The sequence below is a fragment of the Triticum aestivum genome, chromosome 2D (genome assembly GCF_018294505.1).
Source record: "Triticum aestivum cultivar Chinese Spring chromosome 2D, IWGSC CS RefSeq v2.1, whole genome shotgun sequence".
Classification (NCBI taxonomy): Eukaryota; Viridiplantae; Streptophyta; class Magnoliopsida; order Poales; family Poaceae; genus Triticum; species Triticum aestivum.
Genome location: NC_057799.1, coordinates 327,110,110 through 327,125,510, shown reverse-complemented (window position 1 = coordinate 327,125,510; position 15,401 = coordinate 327,110,110). Strand labels below are relative to the sequence as shown.

Here is a 15,401-nt window from a genome sequence, read left to right as displayed (position 1 = left end):
ACGACCACTACTGCCGCCAGAACGAGCCGCCAATGCGCAGTTATCGCCGCTCCCTTACAGGGGCCGGCCTGACCTTGTCGATGTCAGCCGCGAAGTCTTCGTGCACGTGCTTCTAAGGACCAGCGCCTAGGAGTTCCAGTCATCGTCGTTGAACCCTTGAATCGATCCGAAGTGCCTGACATCAAATCCTGCCGACGCTCACGTACGACAAGAAACCCTAACCTCACCAACCCAAGGAGATGGTAGGAATATATGCCGGAGCTCTGTCGGTTCCGTCTAGTTGGACGAACTCGAGGTGGATCGAAGCCAGGAAGACCAACTCGAAGAAGAAGCACCGCCATCCACCTGAACGCCGCCCCCGCGAGGACTAAAAATCCTAACCTAAACTGTTAGCCGGAGTCAAGGCACCGTAATTCTCCTCCCTGCAGCCAGCCGCCGGAGCGGCGGGCAGAGGGGAGACTAATTTACGGGCTCGCTGGAGTTGTTTGGAGGGAAGGTGTAACCCTAGCCGCCGGTAATCTTAAGCCTTCATCATAACTTATGTTCACTTCTCTGATCCAGTCCCTCGTCAACCAAACAAGGGAATACAAATTCTCCTCAAATTCTCACATATAATTCCTATCACGTGCCAAATAGTGGATTGGTAATAAAACGACTCATCATATGTCTAATCTCAATAGAACTCGCTACACTAAACACCCACTCCCCTTCCCAAATATTACCAAACGTGTTGTTAATGTAATCATCAGGGGAAAAACTTATAAATCTAAAATACTCGAGAGAAAAAAATCATTTCAAAGAATGGAAGATTATGAAAAACATACTTGTATGGAAAAGGCACACATGAAAAGCATTAGTGCAGGGACAAATAACTGCGCATTTGCGTCTGCAAAACAGAAGGAAATAAATAAATGATAAGATCACCTCTCATGAAAAAAGAAGATTCCTTTTGACAGATTAAAGCAGAATTGAAAGTGCCTCGGATGGCACCATTACCAATGACCCAAGCGGGAGCAGAAGACTGGCTGTCAGCCCGTGAGGGGAGAGGAATTGGGTCATTCAAGACCAAGACGAAGATGCATCCTCTGATCTATCCATTGTTCATCCACTGATCTAACCCCCCACACTAAACCCACGAATCTTCTTCTAAGGGACGCCACCGGCATCGCCGTCGCCGTCGCCATGTCCTCCTCCGACGACGAGCTCCTTCTTGTCCAGGAGCTCCCCATGGACATGCACTCGGACGGCGGCGCTCCTCAGCGCCGCCTGGCCCACGTCCTCCTCCCTATCGACCGTGCCCCTGGCCCGCCCCCTTTCCGCCCGCCTCCCCCTCCCTCCGCTGCCACCACCGCCGAGTTCCGCGTCGCCTTCAGGGGCTGGCTCGGCGCCCCGCGCCACTGGGAGCTCTGGGTCGCCAAGCTACGCCCGATCCACGAGCGCCTCTGGCGGGAACTTGGGATCTTCGACGCCGTCCTCGCCTCCACCTACAGGATCAAGAGGGACGCCTCCGCCGTGCTCCACCTCGCCTCCTTCTGGTCCCCCTCCACCAGCACCTTCGTCTTCCCCTGGGGCGAGGCCACCATCACTCTCGAGGACGTCGCCGTGCTCGGGGGCTTCCCCCCCGACGGCTCCCCCGTGCCCGCGCCGCTGCCGCACCAGTGGCGCCCGGACGAGGCGGCGCTCAACGGGGTGCGCCTCGACTTCAACCGGAGCGCCTGCAAGAAGGCGCACCACGCCGCCTGGATGAAGCACTTCCTCACGGACACGGACATGGACGCCGTCATCGAGCACGCCGCCTTCCTTGCGCTCTGGCTCACGCGCTTCGTGCTCCCAGGCCACCCGGAGTCCACCATGCGCCAGTCCCTCTTCCCGCTTGCTGTCCGCATGGCGCGCGGTGACCGCGTCGCCCTTGGGCCAGCCGTGCTCGCGTCCCTGTATCGGGACCTGCGTGAGATGAAGACTTACTTGGTGGCCGCAGGCGCAACAGGCGGCAATGCAGAGTTGCTGTCTCCCTTGTCAGTTCATGCGCCCCTCTACATCCTTCAGTTATGGATGTGGGAGCGGTTCCCTGTACTCTGGGATGGAAAGCCCAACCTCATCAAGGATGGCGAGCCAAGGGCTGCTAGCTGGCATGATGTGAGCAAGAAGATGAATCCAATGATGATCCGCGAGGTCCTCAATTCGGGGAAGAACTTTTTATGGCGGCCCTATACCAGCTCGGAGCAAGCATGCAAGGATCATAGCGGGTGGGTTCGTGGCAGTGATATAAACGAAGATGAGGAATTGATTTCACTCGCGCATTGCCTGCATGCTTGTGAGCTAGTGGGGATGGATTGCATTGAGCAGTACCTCCCACACCGCGTTGCAATGCAGTTTGGACTGGACCAAGATGTGCCTGGGGATGTTCGCCGAGCAAATGAGGATTGGGGGGTTGCATGGGAGACCTACGATTTGGAGGGGAAGGACGTAGCCATCTTTACCCCTTGCTCTGAACCAGGAGTCACGGCTCGGTATGCAGAGTGGTGGACGCAGCCATTGCCACCTGACCTTGATGTTGGGGCAGGAAGCATTTCTGTGGAAGGGAAGCTTTCCAAGCGTAAGGTGAAGAAGACACGGGCAGCCATGGAAGCCGAAGCAGAGAGGGAGCGGAAAATGAAGAAGGCTCGAATCTCCCCTAATAATGATAAAAAGCGAAAACTTGAGGAGTTGTATGATGCGAAGCTGTCGGATTGGCTTGCAGCCGGAAGGAATGGGAGCAGTGGAACGAGTGGTGGCAGCTGCAAAAGGGGATCCTCGCCAAAATCTGTTGCTGGATCAGACAAGTCCCTGTCAGCTAGTGCTGGGACTAGAGATGATATTGTACTTCTTGTGCCAAGGAAGCAGGTGCCAACTCCTACTGTAAATCTGAGGAAGGATAGGGATATGAATCTGGGTAGGGGAGATGATGGGATCTTCATGGCTAAGTCTCTGGTTGGGACAAAGTACAAAGGTGTGTATTTGAAGGGCTCTATGGCAGGTGATGTAGATCATTTAGTGAATGAGCCATGTTTTGACGAGACAGTGGTGTCAACTGAAATCTCTACATTCAGTGAAGATGCCAAGGATGAATGGAGTGACCAGATTTTGAAAAATACCAGTGAGCTGATCAGAGGGGAACCTCCTGCTATCCCTAATATGCCTGAGGAGGTTAAACCTTCAGTGTCTATGGAGAGAGAAGAATACAGTGATCTCTTGACTGATATTGATTTCAGTGAGGATGTCATAGAGGAAGCTATCACAGTTGATAAGCCCGCAAATTTCTCCAGTGCACCTGAAGGAGGCGATGCTGTGATGATGGAGGAAAAAATAGTCAATCTTCTTGAAGACAAGCGTCTTGAGGCTACAGGTAGACCAGACGAAGGCACCATTGTTACTCAGGAATTGGAGAAGAAAGCCAAACTTGCAGTTGACGAGTATCGTGGTATGTCAAATAGACTTGAAGCCGTTGCTCTTGTCACGAATGACATAGAAGAAAAGGGTAATGTAGCGGTAGCTATTGAAGGTGCCGTAGTTTCAGAAGGAGTTGGAAGGGATGGGGAGGGAACAAGTCATTCTATTGGAGTCTTGTCAGGGAGCAAACAAGGAGCCTATGCAGGTGTTACGAACAATCCTCAGGAGACAGTGGCTTTGCCTGAGGAAATACTTCCAGTTCAGCAGGCAAATGATGTTGGTGAATGTGTTGGATTGTCATGTATAATGGAGGATACTTGTGCTGCTGCTGGAGTGGCAACAAATGATGAAGAAGCCGCTTTAGATTTTGTCGCCGATGAGGAGAGGGAGATTTCCTGTAAAGAAGAGATTGGAGGAGAAAGCAATCAGATGGCTATGAAAGATAGCGAGCAGAAGCCTCAGGAAGCTCCTCCAGTTGACATTGTAGAATGTGGAGAAGACATTACTCTTGTGGAAAAAGACAATGAAGGTGAACACGAAAATGTTCCTCAAACAGTGGAGGCAGTGGTCACTGGCATTAATATGGCTGCAGTTCTTTTGGGTGTTCCTGAAGAAGGGAGTGCAGACGTGGATAAAGCTCTGAATCTAACACAGAAAGACGCTGAAGATGTGCACAAGAAAGTTGCAGAAGTAGAGGATGCAGAACAGGTGCAAATTAATACTATGGCAAATGGAGGTGCAAATGAGGGGCACAATGAAGTTGCTGAAGTAGAGGATGTAGACATTGCAGAGGCAGAGATGCGTGCACAGTTTGATACTGAGAAACCTGAGGAAGCTACAGAAGCAGGGCATGCAGATACGGATGACGGTAAGAGATTAACAGGGAGAGATACTGTTGAGGAGCCTGGAGATGTTCTTGAAGGGGCACATGCAGAAGCGGAAAAGGCTAGGGAGCTCATAGAGAACAATGATGATGATAAGCTAGCAGAGTTTCCTGGTATAACACATGCAGAAATGGAAGAGGTAAAGAATTTGATGAAGGAAGATGCAGATGAGAAGTTTGATGAAGTTTTTGATATACAAAGTACAAAAATAAAAGGAACTCATAAGCCAAGGGAGGAAGATACTGATGGTAAGCTTCAGGAAGTTTTTGATGTAGAGCATGCAGAAACCAAACATACAAAGGTTTTGATTAAGGGAGTTGCAGACAAGCAGTTTGAAGAAAGTTCTGAATTGAGAAGTATAGGGATTGATGGCACTCATGGGCCAATGGAGGAAAGTACTGATGATAAGGTCAAGGCAGTACCCGAAGTGAATGCGAAAGTAGAACAAGCCAATGGGACCATGAGGGGCAATGATAGGCCCGACAGCATCCTGCAAATAGACCTTCCAGCAAGGGACGAAACCAGGTGCTTGGCCAAGAAAGATATTGAAGAAGATAATGCGGAAGTTCCACGAGGAAAGCGCGCGGACATAAACAATGAGGCACCAATTGAGAAAGATGCAAAGCAGGCCAAGAAAGATATTGAAGAAGATAATGTGGAAGTTCCACAAGGAAAGCACGCGAACATAAACAATGAGGCACCAATTGAGAAAGATGCAAAGCAAAAGCCCAATACAGGTGGCTTGGATTTACCAGAGAAAGAAGTCGATGGGTCCAAAGAGGTTTACCAAGTGAAACGAGAAGAAGGGGAGGAATGCAAGGAGTTAAGGGCGGAAGATACCGAGGAGAATACTAAGGATGCTCTTGGGGTTAAACAGGCAGAAGAACAACAAGGGGAAGCACTGACAGCAGGATATATGTACAACTACATTGAAGAAATTACTCTAGTGGAGCAGGTGGATGGACAAAGCAAAACACTCACAAGGATAGGTGTTGAGGAAAATCCCAAAGATATCACTCAAGAACAGGAAAAAGAATTTGACAACGATACAGTGGAATCTTTAAAGAATTCAATCAATAGTTTGTTATGTAGCCCAGCCATCACACAATCAAAAGAAGGGCAGATGGAAGTTCCTGTCGAAGGCATGACGGAGAAGCACTGCCTTCAGGATGTTGGGTTGATAAATGATAGGGAATCATTGTCTGATGGAGCTGCTATGGAGATTCAAAGAGTAGATGACCACAAAACTTTGGACATGCATGAGGTGAGTATGGTTGTAAATCTTTTACTGTATTAACTGGTAGGGTAGTTAATATGACTGTTCTCTTTTGCAGGAAGTGTCTATTAAACAGATACATGAGTGTGGAATAATATTCACAAATAAGGAGACACAAATATTGGAAGACAGCCATATGGTAGGAGATGGATCTAATGATTTGATTCTTATGGAGGTTGATGAAACTTGGTCTACAGTCGAAATTCAGAACCAGGAGGCTTTGGACTTGGACAAGGTGAGTGCACTTGCAGAATCTCCATCTGAAATATCTTTTCCGAGTCCTGATAGTTGATCTTTTGTAGCAACAAACAACGGAGGAAAGACAAGATTTAGGACCTACAATCGAGAACAAGAAAATGGCAATGTTAGGAGATGACATTACGCTTGGGTGCTGTGAGTTTCAAGCTGATTCACCTGAGACCAAAATTAATGAGGTCCTGTCTACCAAAGGAATACAGAATCAGGAGCATTTGGACATGAAGGAAGTGAGTCTACTGACAATATAATGTTTTCTTTGATTGGTGGAATCTGATCATACTCTTATGCAGGAACAAGCATCGGAAAAAGAATTGGGGTGTATAATCACAGAAGGAAATGCAAGACCCTTGGCAGTAGTCGATACACTTGGTGGTGGTGGAGCAGATACCACTGTGGTTATCGTGGATGTTAACAAGGCTAATTGTGTTGAAGGAATACAAAATATGGAAGCGTGCAGCAGTGAGGAGGCAAGTACAACTTTAGGATGGCCATCTGAGTTAACTAATTCAATCTGACAAGGCTGTTTTACATTTTCAGGCAAGGCAGGACAAACAGGACAATGGTGTTGGAGATGGGAGGATCTTGGAAGACATGAGCGCCAATGATAGTGGTGACGTGGGAACACGGAACCAGTGGGATTTATGCATGGAGAAAGTAATGGAGCTTTGATCCCTAACCCCACCCCTTGCATGTGGGTCTCTATATACATATACTAGTAGAATCTGATGGATATTGTCCACAGGAACCGGTGGTGCTGGAGAAGCAGGACAAGGGAACAACAGATGAGAACACAGGGAGAATGTTGGTTGACACAGATGCTCCTGAATGTGGTGAAGCGAAACCTGATGGGACCTTGAAAATGAGTAATGATGTTCTTTGTACACAAGCTGTTAATATGGCCGAGGATAAAATTTCCTTGCAAAACCAGCAGAAATGTGTGCCATTGGGAGACCACAATAAATCAGATCCACAGGAACCGGCGGTGCTGGAGAAGCAGGACGAGAGAACAACGGATGAGAACACAGGGAGAATGTTGGTTAACACAGATGCACCTGAATGTTGTGAAGCGAAACCTGGTGGGGCAACGCAAATGAATAATGATGCTCTTTGTACACAAGCTGTTAATATGGCAGAGGATAAAGTTTCTTCCCAAAACCAGCAGAAATGTGTGCCATTGGGAGACCACAATAAATCAGATGTTGAAGGCTCTGGATGGAATCAAACTGCAAGAAAAGAGTCCAAGGGGGCTCTTCAATCAGAGTTTGAACATGAGATAGAAGTGAAACAAGAAATTTTAGAGAATAAGACAGAGTTGTCCACTGGTATAGAAAATGATGAAGCGTCTGAACAAGAGCAGACCTACCCAGAGAGTGCTTCAATTGCTCCTTCAGGTATGGATCACCAGGGTGAGAATAATAACAAAGGGGCTGAAGAATCGATAAAAAACTATGGGAAGCATGTTTCTGATCCAGTAAACACAGGTTGCCAAACCAGTAAATTTGGCCGACCAAGTATTGAAGAGGGCAGGAGAATACATAGTAGCAGTATATCTGTCTATCTGAAAGACATCACAGTATATCAGGAAAGAATTCGTTCTGATCCATCAAAGAGTACACATATAAACAATGCTGGGTATTATTCTCGACATGGAGCTCTGGAACCAGTTTCAGTCAGCAAGGATATCAAAGTTCCATTGCATGATACTGGGAGGGTTTGTGGAAGAGATCGTGCACTGGAGTTGGTGACAGGTCCACCAGAAGAGACGCCTCGATGGAGACAAGAGCAATATGCACTTAATATTTTAGAAGATGTGCAAAATGCTCGCAGTGCTGAGAAAACTAGGATGGAGATGGAGATCAGAATACTGAAGGCACAGATTGCTAGCATGCAGAGACAAGTGATGAACATGGATCATGTTGGTGAGGTTATTTCCAGATCAAAAAGGCATTGACCTTTTAATTAGCTCCATGATAAATGATAGGTTAGCATAAAATTTCATGTAGAACTGTACTTCCTTTGTGAGATCAAAGACCAATGCACGCTAGTTTGTTTCGTTTGTGTTGACTCTCATGAAGGTCGGTACGCACCTTTTCTCTTGGGTGAAGTTTACTTAAATTCTTTGCTTTCCTGAATGAAGGTGAGAGTTGCAATCTAAATAAAATAAACCTCCAGAAGTTCATGTGTAGTGACTGAATTTTAACCTGCCTAAATTGATCCAGTTGAGAAGACGAATTGGCTGGTAGTTTTTGGTGCAAAGTTAGTTTCTCATAAAATTCCGGGTGTGTAACCACGTAGTATGACTTATAAGTAACTTGTAGCTCTGTTATAGCTTGCAACGATGAAACCAAGGCAAATACTCATCACCAAGCATTCTTTCAGCTGTTACTTTAAAAAGATCTCATACTTTCCGTGAAACAGTAAAAAAATTACAACCTTGCATTTAAATACGGCAACACCCAGCCAGTTTTATTTATAGGGTCTTAAAAAAGGAAGGTAAGAAAAAAAGGCTCGTCAACCACTTGTATCTATAGAGATACAGAGTTCATTGCTCAGAAATACACTATAGGTAGCAGTTAACCTGCAGGAACTGAACTAGACAAGAACAGGAGCCGGAGGAGGAGCAGCAACCGTCCGGGCTGCCACGGATGATGCCGCTGGCTTCCCCCGGCCCATTGTGAACCCACGTGTCCCGTCGGGCATCCTCGGGCCCTGGGGAGGCTGCCTGGGGCTGAATGGGCACTTCTGAGAAACCTGCCTGGGGCTCAATGGGCATTTCTGGGACGCCTGGCGAGGGCTCGATGTGTCAAAGTGGCCGACTGCTCCCGCGGGAGCAGACTGCGGGCTGTGCGGTGCCACGATATGGAGCTTCCCTCGCCCTCTTGCCCACCCTTTCTTGGCCCCACTCTGGTGATCCTCTGGCTGTGAAATTGGCAGTTTGCATGAGACAAGAAACCTTGAACAACTGCCTGTCCAACTGAATGGAAATCAGCACTGGAACTGTAGCCAGTGATGTGCTTACATGAGCTTCAGGTGAATGGATAGCTTCTGAAGTTGGGGAGTCGGATGACACCTGTGAGTGTGGCGATTCGTCATCGGAACCAGCATAGTGGTCGAAATCAGGCCGCTTCAGCCTCATTACTGACTTGGGCTGTGACAAAATCATGGAGTTGCAGTGAAACAGATATGAGTAGCTAGCTGATGCTGCATTGCCTGCAGATGAATACTGATTTGTAAGAAGAGGGTTCTTACAGAGCGCCTGAGTACTGTGCGCACGCGGAGGCCTTTCCTCCAGTTCCGCTCATCGTTTAGCTTCTCTACCTGTCAGGAATTATTTTGAAGGTGCACCCATCAGTCTAACTACATGAAGAGCCAATGACCTGAAAAAAATGACCAGTACTGTGGTGGTAAATACTCACTGCTTTCTCAGCTTGCTGTGAGGTCTCATATTCGACTAAAGCATGCATCTTCCACAAGAGCACAAGGTAAAATAGTTACAACATATTTTTGCTGAGAAAAAACAATGTTTACTGTTCTGGACCTGATCTAGGCAAACATGGAACTTGTCAATCTACACAATGAGCCTTAGATGGTATGATGATTGTGACACATATAGATTCTCTGGTGGTGCACTAAGAGTTGAGTTGAGTTGAGTTGAAGAGGTGAAATAAATACCTTGTTACTCACTAGTGTGTCTGACTTGGAAGCCCTGGCTGAGCTAGGCTCTTGGGGGTGGCATATCTTGATGTTCTTCACACTGGTTGGCATGCCAGTTACATCGTTAATGGACGTCATCAGTTCCTACATACGTTTATTTGTCGACAATTTGCAAACTGTGGGGAATTAGTTGCCTTTTCTGACCTTCCAACGACACTGAAGACCTTCTCGAGGCTGTTTCTTGATGAGTCCTCTGGCAAATTCTCCGCTATGATCATCCGAGACTGCGCAGACAAAAAAAAGAAGGTGGTTCAGTTGTGGGTGGGTGGGCAGACCATGCTGGAGATGAGATGGAGTCTTTGCAAGTCAGTGACCTGAAGTTCTTCCTTGTGCTTCTCGGTGAAGGGCTGCCTGCGCCGAACTTTCTTCCCATCATCGCTCACAATCTGCAGCCAAAATTTCATTATCCTGTGAGAAGGATGCTTCATCTGCTAGGTGCAACAAACAATGGCTATAGATTGCAAGGAGCAGCTTAGTTACAAGCTTTGTGGAGGTGCGGAGAGCCTTGACCAGCATCTGGTTGGTTGCTCCCAGAGACTTGATCTTCTTCCATGATGAAATGACTGACAAGGGAACTGTATGCATGTAAAGAAATAATATGTCTAGCTTAGTCTGAATGAATGTTTTATACTGTAGTACTCTTTCGCTGCGCTGCAGAAGAATGAAATACTACGTACAATCTCCTGTGAATGAACATTGTTTCTTGTGCTTACCGTAGCCTTCGGAGTCCTTGTTCATGATCTTGAGCAAGAACTCGTTGGCGACCAGGTTAATGTCGCTGAACTGGTACTCGACCTGCTTGACGATCTTCTGCGCGACGTCGGCTCCGCCGCCGCCGGTGCCCTTGGCCTGGGCGCTGTTGCTGGCGGCGGCAGCGGCGGCGGCGAACTTGGCGTGCGCGAAGTCGGGCATGAAGAAGACGGGCTCGTGGTCATGGAGGAAGCTCCAGTCGGGCGCCGGCTGCATCTGCAGGAAGGGCGAGTAGTACCCGCCCGCCGGCGCGGACATGGGCGTGGCGGTGGGCGACATGGGCACGAACTCCGGCGCGTGCACGTTGAACTTGAAGGACGCCGGTGCCGACATGGGCGTGGGCGGCGCCGCGGCGGCGGTGGCGCTGGCGTCGGGGTCAGGGCTGCTCTCCTTCGCGGCGGCCATGGCTGGCGGTCAGGTGGTGACCCAGGAATGACGGATGGATCGTGGCCGGCGCGGCGAGCCTATATAAAGGCGGGTGGGGGAAGGAGGAATGGTTGGTCTGTGCGTTTCATGGCCGCTTCTCCCGCGCACGCATGCACTGCACGCCCGCATGTCTCGTCTTCTCCCGCCCTTGACCCTTGACCCCAATGAGGGACTCCGCTTACATCTAGGGCCCCTAAATCTCCCTGCTAATTTGGACCTGCGCCTCCACTAATCTGCCACCTCAATCGCCACTAACCCCTTTCACCAAACAAGCAAAGCTAATCTTGCATTACTGCAGTGAATCTGCAACGTTGCACCAGCACCCACACACACACACACACAAAAAGCCAAAAACAACAGAACATTGCACTAGAACGGAAATGGTTCATATCAGCAAGTGCTAACTGTATTTCCATCACGCAGACATAGACATTTTATAGAGCTAACAGAAGACAATTTGCAAGCAATAAATAATGGCAACACACAGGCATTTCATGTCCTGGAGACTCTAGCAGAGCTCAAGTGTAAGATTTAACTGGGGAACAAAACATCTCCTCAAGCCATGATCTTTGCTGACCTCATGTAAAGGCTCTCGACAACCTTCCCCACATTCGAAATTGTTTCGAGCGTAGCAGGGAAGATCGCCTCCGTCTTGGCGTCTTCGAAGATGATGAGGCAGCCCGCACCCTGATCCAGAGTCCCTGCGAATTTCTTGTCCAGGATCATCTGTGACAGCTTCTTCTCAACATGCTCGATTGGCAGCTCGATCATCTCTGCTACGTGCGCAATCTCCACCCTTGAGTAGGCTTCAATCAGCCTGCACAGGTTCTGCTCCAGGAGGGTATCATACAGAGACGAGAGGTGCCTGTGGACAATAGGATCCTCCTCCAGCTGGGCCTTGTAGTCACCAAGAGCGGTTTCAAAGTACTTGAGAGATCGTTTCGAGTAGGCATCCGCAACAGCTTTCATAGCATCCACATCAGGACCAACATACTTCAGGCCTGCCTTAGACGAGATTACTCCTGCAACATCATCAGCTTGGTTGACCATTATCTTGCACAGAAGCATGTACTTCAAGCAGAAGATGGCCTTAGGGTCGTCCAGTGCATTAAACCCTTCAAACGCTTCAAAGAAGTAACTGTAGGCGGTCTTGTAATCCTTCTCTTCGGCATGAAGGATTCCACTCTGCAGGTCAATAGTGCCCTGCTGCGCTGGCGGAACATAAATGGCATTCGCTGCAGTTCTTGCGGCAGTCAGAGAAGCCTTGGCCTTTGGAAGGTTCCTTAGAGAGAAATGGAGTTTGCTCTCCAGAAGGTCAATGTCAACAAGAAGCAACTTGTCATCCAGCCTCCTCACTTCCTTGATAAGACCAGGAAGAAGGGTAAGAGCTTCAGTGTACTCCTGACTTTCCAAAAGAAGGGCTGCTAGTCTTGCTTCCACACGCTGCCTGAGGAAGGTACGTTTCTCTGCCCGTGTCCATTCCACCATCTCCTTGCAGAGTGAGATCTGAAGATCAGATGTTCCAGGTATCTTGGAAACGGCATCAATGATGCCACGTACAATCTTTGCGGTCTTTGCCTTGGGAATCAGTGCGAAAAATGGCCTGAGCTGGGTCAACAGATTCCTAAGCTCCTCGGCTCTGTTCTCTTTTGTGAGATAGTTTGTCAGATTTGTAATGGCAACTTCTTTTGTTCTAACTGCATCTGAAGAAGAAGACGGGTCTTCAAGCACACGGTAGAGGATTAAAATGGACTCTGAAGCATCCTTAGCTTCCTGAGCCATTGCAATTGACTCAGTGGTAGCAGGAAGATACGATGATTGCATGGCAGACATGGTCAGTACACCCTGTCACAACAGGATATGGATTATTCAAATATAAATCAGGTCGACCAAGAAGGCAGTGTAAATAATAACCAATAGAGTGGACAACACATAATACTCGAGCATCTGGAGGGCATAAATATGAAGAGAAGCTCGGCCAACATAAACCAAATAAACAGCTTTAATGGCTCAATTGGTACGCAACTAGTTGCAGCACCTTGTTATTTACTGAGGCCCAAAGTCGAGAATGAAAAACAGATATACTTATACAGAACCTAAGATCAGACACTAAATTCACCATCTTTGGCAACCAACAAAACATCTAGTTAATACACCAAACATTATACTGAATCATCTGGAGAGGAATGTATTAAGAGGAGCTCAGCCAGTACAATGGCTCAATAAACTAGTTTCAAGACATAGTTATTCAACTAGGCCTAACATTAGGATTTGAGATGCAGATATACTTGTACAGATCCTAATATCAGCCACTTAAAATGCAAAAGAACAGCTTAAGGTTTCAGAGGGTAAGTCAGCTCCTATGCATTTTGGAATAGCTACATCACATTGCAGACTTGAAAATTAGAACATATGTACCGAAACCTTGGTAGCGGGCATGGCCTAAACCCTACCACCGTCATGGCTGACATGCATACTGATTAGAGTTGAGAGATACAGTAAGTAAAAGACTTGTGAGATGCAGTAAGTAAAGTTAAGAAAATTAGGCGAAATTGCCATTGTACCCCAAGCCTTCAGCCTATATCTCATCAAATGCCAACAGGTGAGAAAAAGAAGTTGCTAATGGCGTTTGACAGATTTCTTGATGGAAAGCAACAAGGCGTTAAATCAAATTGATGATTCCCCTTTTCTCAATCCGGTGAGGTTCCACGGGTATTTTGCGAATCGAGTTGGCTCGTCAGCTAACGAACAAATCCATATTTAGATGGAACAACCTAGAACTGAGAATCCCCCTTTAAGAATCGCTCCGTTTGAGCCCTCAGGAGCCAGATCTCGTCCTCAAACCAAATCAAGCAGTGCGAGCTAACAGAAGCACCGGACCACGACTGTAATCGAAGAAACTGGATCCTAGTGACATTACAAAATGAAGACACGAATTCGCCATGGCGGGACTATCCAATCCAAAGTAAGACTCAACCCTAACTGGGACGGCGGGATCTAGGAGATGGGGGGAGGAAGGCGAGAGAAGAAGGGACGGGGGAGGGGCCGCAGTACCGGGCGAGCGATGGCGGATTTCCTGCAGAGATGACACGGAGCGGAGGAAGCAAACTCTCAATGGCGGCCGGCCCAATGGGTAGAAGGAACTGGACTTGGAGAAGAAGCTGGTCTGTTCTCTTGAGGTTGCTAGTTTGCGTCGAGGACGGGGAAGTGTTTGCTACGTCTCCCTGCCAAACGGGTCCCGATTGCTAGACTCTCAGATTTTTCTCCTTTTCACAAGTTTTTTTTTAGTTGAACCACACTCTCTTTTTGTACGCGTCAACGACGGGCTTACGCCTGTCTGAACCTTTATTATCAACCGTCAGGGATGTTACAGAGCACAGGGGTACCAGAAATACATGGGGTGTAGGGGAAGAAGAAAGAAAAGAAAATTACATTGTGCCGTGGGACTAAATTCTCCCAGTAAGGTGGAACGACATGGAGCCCTAGTCACGAAGCATAATTTGTTTTTGAGCATTCTTACATCGATGGGACCGTAGTCGAAGATCATCAGCAGCTGAACTAGCAATATTGTGGAGCTCGAGGTGTAGATCTCGGAAAACCTTGGCGTTTCGACGTTTCCAAATATTCCATAGGACGGCGAGCAGAACCGTCGAGCGGATTTTGTTCCTGTAGTCACCGTCCCAGGCATGCAGGATCCCCTATGGTGTATTATGACAAAGGTTGTCCAGCTCCGCCCAAAGCGGAGCGAGATGTCGGCATTCGAAGAGTAGGTGTTCGATGGTTTCATATTGGCTGCAGAAAGGGCAAGCGGCAGAAGTGGCGATGCCCCGTCTGAAGCGCCTCGCGTTTGTGAACAAGCGGTCTTTGTTGGCAAGCCAGATAAAAATTCTACATTTATTAGGGGCGTAGTTTCTCCAGATGGTCGGGGCGATGGCGTCGATGGGTCACGTCTTCCAGATCGCTTGGTATGCCAGCTTAGTGGTTAGCGTTTTGCCTACATCCCTCGAAATCCTCATGTCAGCTACCTGCAAATTAACGCTTACCGAAGCCAGAACATTGTGCAATTCAATAAGCTCGCATTCAGACGTATGGGACAGCCGCGGGGCCAGGTCCAAGGTTAGGTTGCTCGAAGCCAAAACACGCGCCACAGAAGTGTGGATCCTGTTGGAGTGGGAGTACAATGCAGGAAAAAGTTGGGCTATGGTTTGGGTGGTTGAGCGAGCCAAAGGTCGAGCCAGAAGGCGGTAGTGCCTCCGTTGCCGAGCTGCACCATGGTGGTGGAGCGAAAGAACTCAAGCCCTTTCATGATGTCACGCCAAATAGGGGTATGATGATTATCCGACATGCCCACGTCATAGGTGCTCGACCAGTCGTACTTGGTGACAGGGTAGGAAGGTTCTCTCGTGGTTTGAATGTCGTGCAAGTTTGAGATGTGTTTGAGGAGAAGGCAAAGGTTCATTTGCGTGAGTGGAAGGAAGTCGAGGCCCCCATTGATGAAAGGAGCACACACAATGTCCCAAGCCACTTTGCAGTTGCCCCCGGTGACCGTTGATACGTCTCCAACGTATCTATAATTTTTGATTGTTTCATGCTATTATATATTCTGTTTTGGATGTTTAATGGGCTTATTTATACACTTTTATATTATTTTTGGGACTAACCTA

At 48.0% G+C, this 15,401-nt stretch overlaps 3 protein-coding genes across 3 annotated transcripts; 1 reads left to right on the top strand and 2 right to left on the bottom strand.

The window, feature by feature from the left end:
• Window positions 1-987: 987 nt before the first annotated feature.
• On the top strand, window positions 988-7,903 carry LOC123052980 (uncharacterized). Its single transcript, XM_044476346.1, has 6 exons — window positions 988-5,577; window positions 5,648-5,824; window positions 5,892-6,074; window positions 6,138-6,314; window positions 6,385-6,501; window positions 6,590-7,903. The coding sequence occupies exons 1-6, from the start codon at window positions 1,183-1,185 to the stop codon at window positions 7,796-7,798; spliced, it is 6,258 nt and encodes a 2,085-aa protein (XP_044332281.1). The 5' UTR covers window positions 988-1,182; the 3' UTR covers window positions 7,799-7,903.
• Window positions 7,904-8,201: 298 nt separating this feature from the next.
• LOC123052981 (la-related protein 6C) lies at window positions 8,202-10,876 on the bottom strand. The gene is made up of 9 exons (XM_044476347.1): window positions 10,275-10,876; window positions 10,042-10,136; window positions 9,876-9,947; window positions 9,706-9,785; window positions 9,520-9,601; window positions 9,264-9,311; window positions 9,097-9,165; window positions 8,867-8,995; window positions 8,202-8,766 (listed from the first exon to the last, which is right to left on the bottom strand). The coding sequence occupies exons 1-9, from the start codon at window positions 10,714-10,716 to the stop codon at window positions 8,440-8,442; spliced, it is 1,344 nt and encodes a 447-aa protein (XP_044332282.1). The 5' UTR covers window positions 10,717-10,876; the 3' UTR covers window positions 8,202-8,439.
• A 225-nt stretch (window positions 10,877-11,101) lies between these two features.
• On the bottom strand, window positions 11,102-13,985 carry LOC123052982 (26S proteasome non-ATPase regulatory subunit 11 homolog). The gene is made up of 2 exons (XM_044476348.1): window positions 13,792-13,985; window positions 11,102-12,582 (listed from the first exon to the last, which is right to left on the bottom strand). Exon 2 carries the CDS (start codon window positions 12,568-12,570, stop codon window positions 11,293-11,295), a length of 1,278 nt encoding a protein of 425 aa, XP_044332283.1. The 5' UTR covers window positions 12,571-12,582; window positions 13,792-13,985; the 3' UTR covers window positions 11,102-11,292.
• Between the last annotated feature and the right edge of the window lie 1,416 nt (window positions 13,986-15,401).

Coding starts and splice junctions, on each gene's coding strand:
- LOC123052980 (XM_044476346.1), top strand. CDS start 1,183: ATGTCCTCCTCCGACGACGAGCTCCTTCTTGTCCAGGAGCTCCCCATG. Junction 5,578..5,647: donor AAACTTTGGACATGCATGAG/GTGAGTATGGTT, acceptor TCTCTTTTGCAG/GAAGTGTCTATTAAACAGAT. Junction 5,825..5,891: donor AGGCTTTGGACTTGGACAAG/GTGAGTGCACTT, acceptor GATCTTTTGTAG/CAACAAACAACGGAGGAAAG.
- LOC123052981 (XM_044476347.1), bottom strand. CDS start 10,716: ATGGCCGCCGCGAAGGAGAGCAGCCCTGACCCCGACGCCAGCGCCACC. Junction 9,312..9,519: donor ACACACTAGTGAGTAACAAG/GTATTTATTTCA, acceptor CTCTTGTGGAAG/ATGCATGCTTTAGTCGAATA. Junction 9,166..9,263: donor CACAGCAAGCTGAGAAAGCA/GTGAGTATTTAC, acceptor AATTCCTGACAG/GTAGAGAAGCTAAACGATGA.
- LOC123052982 (XM_044476348.1), bottom strand. CDS start 12,570: ATGTCTGCCATGCAATCATCGTATCTTCCTGCTACCACTGAGTCAATT.